This window comes from Phyllobates terribilis, unplaced genomic scaffold (assembly GCF_046119375.1).
Source record: "Phyllobates terribilis strain yellow unplaced genomic scaffold, ASM4611937v1 Scaffold_7__3_contigs__length_470593459, whole genome shotgun sequence".
NCBI classification, from domain to species: domain Eukaryota; kingdom Metazoa; phylum Chordata; class Amphibia; order Anura; family Dendrobatidae; genus Phyllobates; species Phyllobates terribilis.
The window spans coordinates 385892718-385902600 of record NW_027362767.1 but is presented as its reverse complement, the minus strand read 5'-3'; the positions used below and the strand labels follow the sequence as shown (position 1 = coordinate 385902600).

General features: G+C 44.9%; 1 protein-coding gene across 1 annotated transcript; it reads right to left on the bottom strand.

Annotated features, from left to right (window-relative positions):
• Positions 1-358: 358 nt before the first annotated feature.
• LOC141153246 (SERTA domain-containing protein 1-like) lies at positions 359-8162 on the bottom strand. Its single transcript, XM_073637948.1, has 2 exons — positions 8002-8162; positions 359-2413 (listed from the first exon to the last, which is right to left on the bottom strand). The coding sequence occupies exon 2, from the start codon at positions 2407-2409 to the stop codon at positions 1633-1635; it is 777 nt and encodes a 258-aa protein (XP_073494049.1). The 5' UTR covers positions 2410-2413; positions 8002-8162; the 3' UTR covers positions 359-1632.
• Positions 8163-9883: the final 1721 nt, after the last annotated feature.

Sequence of the window (9883 nt, the reverse complement as noted above, 5' to 3'; positions counted from 1 at the left end):
TTGCCAAAATTTTGCGATTTTTGGCTTCTTCACACCAGTTTTTCATACCAATGCCAAAATTGGTGAAGCGGGGAGAGCGTGGTGTGAGCGTGAGTCTAATTCATGACGAGCAGTGTCTGGAGTAAGATTTGTGGCGAGGCGTATGGTGACAAATGCTCCGCATTCGACAGACGTGCACCTCTTAACGAACCGGGAGCGTCTAACTCCAACACGCCCCCTTATGAAGACCGGCAAGAAAAATCGCTGGTCATGATGAATCAGGGGTCTAGGTGCTTTAATAATTTACTCTTTCCTGATTCCGAAATTTTTGTAAAACTGTTTTGAAAAAATTAACACAATCAAGCGAACCATCCGTCAGTCCAGTTACGAAAAAAAATCCATTTTATTTCAATCATAAATATTCACAAAGGATAAATAATGAAGATATCCAAGCGTTAAATTAAGATCAATTCAGAATAAAAATCACATAGTCAATAAATACCATCACCAGACGTCTTTACGGCCGAAATGATGACACACACGTACAGCTCTCATAAACCGTGGGCTGATGAAGCCCCCCTAAATTCTTGAATAATACATGCCTTATACACAAAAAAGAAAACAAGACATCGAAAGATCACAATAAAATAAATATGGGGAAGAAAAAATGACCAAGTTGAGGTAACAGCAGTGGCCCCGGGACTAGGAGCTGTTTGATGTTCAGAAAAATGACAGCAAACAGAGTAACTGAATTTGGAAAGAGTTTGCCCTGAATATACGGCGAAGCGAGTGCGGTTATGGCTTTTGAACCCCAAATATCACTTCGGGTTATAACAGTTTAATCAAAATCATAGAAATATACAAAGGATATTGCTTTGTTTATGATTTTTTTAATTCGGCTTCTATAGAGAAAAGCTACAATCGTTAAAAAAAAAAAAATGTCTGTTTAAGACAAACTGATTTATAGACTTTACCAGCCACCGCAACATTTATACAGAAATTACAATAAATTAGTTTTCGTTCTTTCATTGGATATACCAATTAAAAATGTACTCGCACCAACGCAATTTTGGTGAGAAAAAAATCTGTAGGATTACCCTGGTTTATATAGAAATGTAGCATGATTACGGCAATCTGAAACATTTACGCTTAAATTAGTCATCTTAAAAATATAGATTTATATATGTCTATATATATATATATATATATCGGTTTTATATACATTTTCTATGTGCTGGGGCAGATTGTCCCAATGGCTTCATCGTTAAAAAAAAATAAAAAACTTACGGTAAGTCCATAAACAAAATTTACAAAACTATTTAGCAATTGGTGCAGGGTTCTGGAAAAGACCAACTATGAACCTTGTATGCAAAAAATGTGCACGTTGTGTTCATTATGGCAGATATGTGAATTATCATCTCTTGATTATTCTTTTTTTTTTAGGTTAAATTCGACTTCTGCAGTTTAACACTTATTTGGAGATTGTGTCTCTGGTAGTCGAAACACGGAATAATGCCCTCTCTTTGCCGTCAAGGAAAACCGTTTCAGGTTCATCCGCTGAAAATAAATTAAAAGTTGAGTCCTCTCATTATTTACAATAGTGTCTTGTTACAAGATACATGGTTGTGTCCATTAATTGTCCTACTGGGAATATCAGCAGTTTTGGGTTCCCACTAGAACATCCATTAGATAGTCCAAGTCGCTAAATTCCAACATAGAGTCCTGTCCGTCGGACGACGTCTTCTCTTCCGTCTCATTCATGCTAGTAAAAGTCTTGAAGTTTAAAAGGTTGCTGCTCGCCCATGGGTCACTATCATACATGGAAGTGTCGATGTCCTCAAAAATGTCCTCCAGGTTGTCCCCGAGGAGATAGGTGGAAGAATTTGGGAAGCTGGATGTAGGTGTCAGCTTACCAGATTCTTCTCGACTTCCATCTTTGCTTAATTCTTTTGGGGAATAAAATTGATCTTCGTCTGCTTGGGGAAGTGGTGAGCGGCTCAACCCCTCAAAATTGTTTAAGTCTTCAAGAATGGTGGAAATGGAAGAGTATAAAGATGCATCCATGGTGGAGAACAAGGCATCTTCTGCAGGGATCTCTAGAGTTGGTTTCTTGCTCTCGCTGACATATGTTTGGGATTGGTCTTTTCTGGAGTTGTCCTCCGTGGATTTCCACACGCCGGTGGCACTTGATTCTGTTTGCATGTTAGCTTGAAGACGTCGCAAGGTGTTGGCCACCAGCACAAGATGCCTGAGGTTTGGCTCCACGTGGTGCAGGCTACGGTGAAGCTTCACTAGAGATATGTTCATCAAGCAATGAGATTGCACCGCAGGCAGCGAACTCTGGCATCGAGCTGCCATTTCTACTTCGGGACCAGTTCCCATCTCCCCCTCGACCTCCGAAAATTTACGTTTGATCCCCTTGGCCAACATGAGTCTACAAGACAAAAATGAGAACGTGTTATAAACAGCGTTTAATGACCGACAGTGGGTTACACTACAAACTTGACCGTAATGAAGGGTGTCTATAGTAATAAAAAGGAGTCAGGTCTTCGTGCTGAAAACACACGAGTCCTGTGAGCACTTCTGGAAACGTGAGTCACCAATGACACGGCTGAAATTCTTTCATTTTCCTCAGGGTGAGTAACTAGAAGAAATAGATGTATGTGCCCTAGCTACACGCTGGAGAACAAACAAAACAAGCTGCAGAGTAAAAGAAAAGCGATACTTAAGGACAAGTTACGAAGTGGTTGCTCGGCAAAGACTGAAAAAGAGCTATCTAGAGAAAAAACTATGGCGCGCAATGACTTGGCACGTAGGTGGATTACCTGAGAGCTGCGACCACACTCAAAACGGTGATTGTCAACCCTGAAAAACCTCTCAAAATCATCACCCCTCCCCCATGAAATATTAGTAAATTTCATACAATAGACAGGATTTCTGGAAACTACTGTGGATGTGTTTGTAAAAGTGTCCAGCTCGCAGTTCCGGAGGGTCGGCATGACCCTGTAATCTTGTAGGTCCACAGAACAAAAGACCCTTGCATATGGCATCCTTGTGGGCACCTGATAGCTCTAGTCCACATGTGCCCACAGGATCCCGACTCTTCACATTGACTACCAATTAAAACACCAGCAAGTCAGATGTTATGTTAGTATTTTTATGGGGATTTCAGTGCAGATCTCGTTACTAAATCCTTCCGCTAACTTAAAATCCTTGTTCCTATTCAAATGGTGCAGAGTTTTCTGTGACGAATTTGAAATCTGCCTTGGGAAAAAAAAAAAAATCAAAAAGTGAACTGTCAATGCAGATTCTGCGCAGATTTTATCTACTGTAGCACGGAGGCTAAAATCCATAGTTTGAGCCAGCACTTGTTTCCTTAGTATAAAAAGTGAAGACTTTTTCTTTTTTTTAAAAAAAGAAAAAAGTCAACCAAGATAAGATAGCTGAGTATAAAAGCAGATAAACATGCAAATATCGGCAGCAAAAATGCTCGCTGAACAATCTGTGATAGATCGATCAGAGCACGTAGGCTGCCATTATTCTTGGCAGCACAGGTTCTGTTGACACAGGATGATGTGCTGCCGAGAACAATGATCTTTTGTGCAAACCAAAAGATAATTTCTGCCAGCGAACTAGCATCTTGCTCGTTTGTTGGGTGATCGGCAGCCTGTTTTGACTGCACGATTATCGTGGATGAGGGTCCCTGAGCACTTGTTCACGATCATTCCGCAGTGTAAGTGGATCTTTAGAGACCTCTTGTGACACTTCTGACGATCCTATCCTGACTGTCCAACAGGGCATTCTTGGACTTGTAGTTTCATATCATCAGCATGGAGTCAACTGGACTCAACTTCTTATAGGCATATTGTGGTAAATTTATCAAGCTAAATGCACTAGAATTATGGCATATACTGTAGTTTGGCATAAAAAACAAACACATCTTCACTTGCCATCCCCGGGTCCAGTGCTGAGTCTCCGCTGCTGCTCCCAGTGCCTGTCACTGGCTTCTGCGCTGTCGTCACATCAACAGCCAATCCGGAAGGTGGCGGTCTGCCTAAACTAAATGAGCTGCTCAGCTCACTGATAGGCTGTTGAGCTGTTAACGTGATGCCAGCGTCGCAGCCAATACCAGACACTGGAAGCAGAAGTTGAGACACTGGTGGACCTGGGAAGGGCGAGTACAACTCATATATTATATATATATAATTTATTTTAGTGAGAAGCACTTGTGTGTGTGTGTGTGTGTGTGTGTGTGTGTGTGTGTGTGTGTGTGTGTGTGAGTGAGTGAGTGAGTGAGTGAGTGTGTGTGTGTGTATATATATATATATATATATATATATATATATATATATATATATACACACATACACACACACACAAGTGCTTCTCACTAAATTAGAATATGATCGAAAAGTTAATTTATTTCAGTTTTTCAATACAAAAAGTGAAACTCATATATTATAGTCATTACAAACAGAGTGATCTATTTCAAGTGTTTATTTCTGTTAATGTTGATGATTATGGCTTACAGCCAATGAAAACACAAAAGTCATTATCTCAGTAAATTAGAATACTTTATAATAACAGCTTGAAAAATGGTTTTAAAATCCGAAATGTCCTACTGAAATGTCTGTTCAGTAAATGCGCTCAATACTTGGTCAGGGCTCCTTTTGCATCAATTACTGCATCAATGCGGCAATGTGGCATGGAGGCGATCAGCCTGTGGCGCTGCTGAGGTGTTATGGAAGCCCAGGTGGCTTTGATAGTAGCCTTCAGCTCGTCTGCATTGTTGGGTCTGGTGTCTCTCATCTTCCTCTTGACAATACCCCATAGATTCTCTATAATAGATTCTATGGGGTTAAGGTCAGGCGAGTTTGCTGCCAATCAAGCACAGTGATACTGTTGTGTGTAAACCAGGTATTGGTACTTTTGGCAGTGTGGACAGGGGCCAAGTCCTGCTGGAGAATGACATTTCCATCTCCAAAACGCTTGTCGGCAGAGGGAAGCATGAAGTGCTCTAAAATGTCCTGGTAGACGGCTGCGCTGACTTTGGTCTTGATAAAACACAGTGGACCTACAGCAGCAGATGACATGGCCCCGCAAACCATCACTGATTGTGGAAACTTCACACTAGACCTCAAGCAGCTTGGATTGTGGCCTCTCCACTCTTCCTCCAGACTCTGGGACCTTGATTTCCAAATGAAATGTAAAATTTACTTTCATCTGAAAACAACACCTTGGACCACTGAGCATCAGTCCAGGTCTTTTTCTCCTTGGCCCAGGTAAGACGCTTCTGGCGTTGTCTATTGGTCATGAGTGGCTTGACACAAGGAATGCGACACTTGTAGCCCATGTCCTGGATAAGTCTGTGTGTGGTGGCTCTTGAAGCAATGACTCCAGCAGCAGTCCACTCCTTGTGAATCTCCCCCAAATTTTTGAACGGCCTTTTCTTAACAATCCTTTCAAGGCTGCAGTTATCCCGGTTGCTTGTGCACCTTTTTCTACCACATTTTTTCCTTCCACTCAACTTTCCATTAATATGCATGGATACAGCACTCTGTGAACAGCCAGCTTCTTTAGCATTAACCTTTTGTGGCTCACCCTCCTTGTGGAGTGTGTCAATGACTGCCTTCTGGACATCAGTCAAGTCAGCCGTCTTCCCCATGATTGTGGAGCCTACTGAAACAGACTAAGGGACCTTTTTCAATGCATCGGAAGCCTTTGCAGGTGTTTTTTGTTAATTATTCTAATTTACTGAGATAATGACTCTTGTGTTTTCATTGGCTGTAAGCCATAATCATCAACATTAACAGAAATAAACACTTGAAATAGATCACTCTGTTTGTAATGACTCTATATAATATGAGTTTCACTTTTTGTATTGAAGAACTGAAATAAATTAACTTTTTGATGATATTCTAATTTAGTGAGAAGCAAACTGCACCTGGTGACAACCCCTTTAGGACTTAAAATTAAACAGATTTATCAACCACTTTGATAAATTTGGCACATTTTAAGACTAGTTTGCACTAAGAATTTGACAGTTTTGATAAACCTGCCCCATTATATATTATCTTGTGCGAATTATTCACCTTCCTATAGATGCCTTGTCCCCTTATACTGAAAAAAACTAAACTAAACTAAGCCAATAATTACAAGAAAAGTCTCCCTAATCTAGAAATGTGTAGGCGTGTAAATTTATGCAAGTGTTCTGAAAAGGGAGCACCTGTAATATCATGACAATCACACATATATACAAGATATCATGATATATCATCCTACCACCAGAACTAGTGAACATCAGCCGGAAATCTTCACCATAGTAATGGCTTCATCTCAATCTCCCCCGTTCTATCCACATTAGGCTATAATCTCTGACCACTGTGGGACCGTCTTGCACTATTCTCCCCTGGAGATCTTTGAATGTCACCCCCCCTCCCCCTATCCTTCCCTCCCCTCGTAGGAAATTTAAAAAAAAAAATACGCAGTTAGAATTTTTGTTTTTCTCAAATTAAAGAGTGAAATGTGATTTTGTTAGGACACCAGAAGAGAACAAACATGGACTCCAGGTATGTATAACAGTCCACGGTCACTGGAGGAGCCGCTCTGGCAACAGCTCCCCCTCCCAGGTTGAAATGACTTGCACGCTACTAGTTACACATCTGTAAAAGCCTACAGACGAGCCGTCTCATTCACTAGAAATCTCAGCGGCCGTCTCAGTGTACCTCTCCGAGGAAGGGGTGACATCTAATCCCACAAATGTGGACTGATTTCTTCCAGAACCAATCCTAATTCTACACTGACGAGGATCAGAATTACATAAATGTGGGACGCTATAAAACTCCCCTTTAAGCTGATGGTTTAAAGGGGTTGTTCCAATTAAATGAACTAGAACAACTCACAATACTATAAAGTAATATAAGAAGTAATATTCGCATTTCTGATCCCCCCGCAGCTACCGTGCCAATTTTCCTAGAGACCCCTGTACCAGTCTCTCTTTTTCCAGAGCTAGCGATGTCGTATTGACCCAACATTTCACTGGGGATGAGCAATTCCATCTGTGCTCCGCTGGTCCGGTCCTCCATGATAGCAGTCACAGTGCCCTGGTGCAAAAGAGAAGTGAGGACAGGACTGGCAGAGCGAATCAAACTGCTCATCTCTACAAGTGACCACTGTTGCCAATCACTGGCTGCAGCCGTGACCTCTCACTTTGACAGCCAGTGGTCACACCGCCACGTGAGTCCCCGGAGGAGACCATCTGTAAGCCCTTTAATTTTTCCACTTGGTTTGCCAGACAACCTCTTAAAGGGGAAGCCAGGTGACACGGATAACACAAGAGACGATCACATTGATGAAGTTTTTGTGATCAGCTCTGAGAGATTTCCAAAGCGAGAAATTAAAACCCCCGTGATCAAACTGAATGTCCCTTACAGATGTTTTTCTTGCGGTCGCAGTCCACGTGATCGTCCTCACGGGTATCTGTCATATCACAAGTTTCTCTTTTTCACGACACTTCCCCTTTAACACGGCGATATATACAATGCAAAAATGATTATATCGCACTGACCAAGCGTGCGCCCCTTTAAGCCATTCAGTAAATTACAGCCACTATATACAGCTCTCTCTATATATATTTCTGTATTTTTTTTGCTAATATTTGCACAATTTTAAACTAATTATTTTACATATTTTTTTCTAACAGGGGGGTATAAAAAAAAGAAAAAAGGTGCTCTATCCAGAGAGGAAAGGGTTAATATGAGAGAGCTGCAGGGCTGTCTTATATAAGGACCTGCTCAGGGGCCAGGCTTGCACCCACTGTGGTCTTATAAAGGAGCGGGTCACCCCCAAAAAATGTCCACTTAGAGGTAAGATGGAAAAGCACAGAAGCTTGGTCCATACAAGCCCCCAGCACGGGCTAGCTTGGCTACAAGACACTGAACTAGTCTGACCATAGCTCCGGACATAGAGAGCCCCTCAAAATCCCACCGTCCGCCATTACCCTCCCTCCTCCTACGCACATACCTGCCCAGCTGCTCAGCAGCCAATAAGAATCCTCCTTGCGGCGATCAGCAGCCAATCAAAGAGTCGCATCCCACCCCCTCCTCACGGAGCCCTCAGCAGCACAGCTGCTCCGGCCGCAGAGCTGTCAGTGAATGCAGCGCCCTTCTGTCTGCCGAAGAGTTGCCTCCACGTAACCACGCCCCTTCTCTGCTTTAATTGGTCAGGTTTTCGCATGATCTACAAATCAGATAGCTAGGGCGTGATACGGACGGCGCGTGCCGCTCCCCATCCCTTCTCCCCCTCCTCCCTTTTCTTCCTTCTTCTTGCTGCCTCTCAGTGACTAAGCGGGCGTGGGCTGGAAAGGGAGGGGGTAATGCACGTGTCCACGTCACGATGGTTGCTGGAGGGGGCGGAGCTTTGGGAGTGATTGGCAGGAAGGGCCCGGGATACGTTGTCAGGGAAACACCTCAGCGAGGGGGCTCCTGACTACCTCAATAAGGAGCCTCCTGACTACCTCAAAAAGGGGCCTCCTGGCTACCTCAGTAAGTGGCCTCCTGGCTACCTCAGTGAGGAAGCTCCTGACTACCTCTGTAAGGGGTTTCCTGACTACCTCAGTAAGCGGTTTCCTGACTACCTCAATAAGGGGCCTTCTGGCTACCTCAGCGAGGGACCTCCTGACTACCTCAGTGAGGGGCTTCCTGACTACCTCAGTGAGGGGCTTCCTGACTACCTCAGTGAGGGACCTCCTGACTACCTCAGTGAGGGGCTTCCTGACTACCTCAGTGAGGGGCTTCCTGACTACCTCAGTGAGGGACCTCCTGACTACCTCAGTGAGGGGCTTCCTGACTACCTCAGTGAGGGGCTTCCTGACTACCTCAGTGAGGGACCTCCTGACTACCTCAGCGAGGGGCTTCCTGACTACCTCAGCGAGGGGCTTCCTGACTACCTCAGCGAGGGGCCTCCTGACTACCTCAGTGAGGGGCTTCCTGACTACCTCAATAAGGGGCCTTCTGGCTACCTCAGCGAGGGACCTCCTGACTACCTCAGTGAGGGGCTTCCTGACTACCTCAGTGAGGGGCTTCCTGACTACCTCAGTGAGGGACCTCCTGACTACCTCAGTGAGGGGCTTCCTGACTACCTCAGTGAGGGGCTTCCTGACTACCTCAGTGAGGGACCTCCTGACTACCTCAGTGAGGGGCTTCCTGACTACCTCAGCGAGGGGCTTCCTGACTACCTCAGCGAGGGGCCTCCTGACTACCTCAGTGAGGGGCTTCCTGACTACCTCAGCGAGGGGCTTCCTGACTACCTCAGTGAGGGACCTCCTGACTACCTCAGTGAGGGGCCTCCTGACTACCTCAGTGAGGGGCCTCCTGACTACCTCAGCGAGGGGCTTCCTGACTACCTCAGCGAGGGGCTTCCTGACTACCTCAGCGAGGGGCCTCCTGACTACCTCAGTGAGGGGCTTCCTGACTACCTCAGCGAAGGGCTTCCTGACTACCTCAGCGAGGGGCTTCCTGACTACCTCAGTGAGGGACCTCCTGACTACCTCAGTGAGGGGCCTCCTGACTACCTCAATAAGGAGCCTCCTGACTACCTCAAAAAGGGGCCTCCTGGCTACCTCAGTAAGTGGCCTCCTGGCTACCTCAGTAAGTGGCCTCCTGGCTACCTCTGTAAGGGGTTTCCTGACTACCTCAGTAAGCGGTTTCCTGACTACCTCAATAAGGAGCCTTCTGGCTACCTCAGCGAGGGACCTCCTGACTACCTCAGTGAGGGGCTTCCTGACTACCTCAGTGAGGGGCTTCCTGACTACCTCAGTGAGGGACCTCCTGACTACCTCAGTGAGGGGCCTCCTGACTACCTCAGTGAGGGGTTTCCTGACTACCTCAGTGAGGGGCTTCCTGAC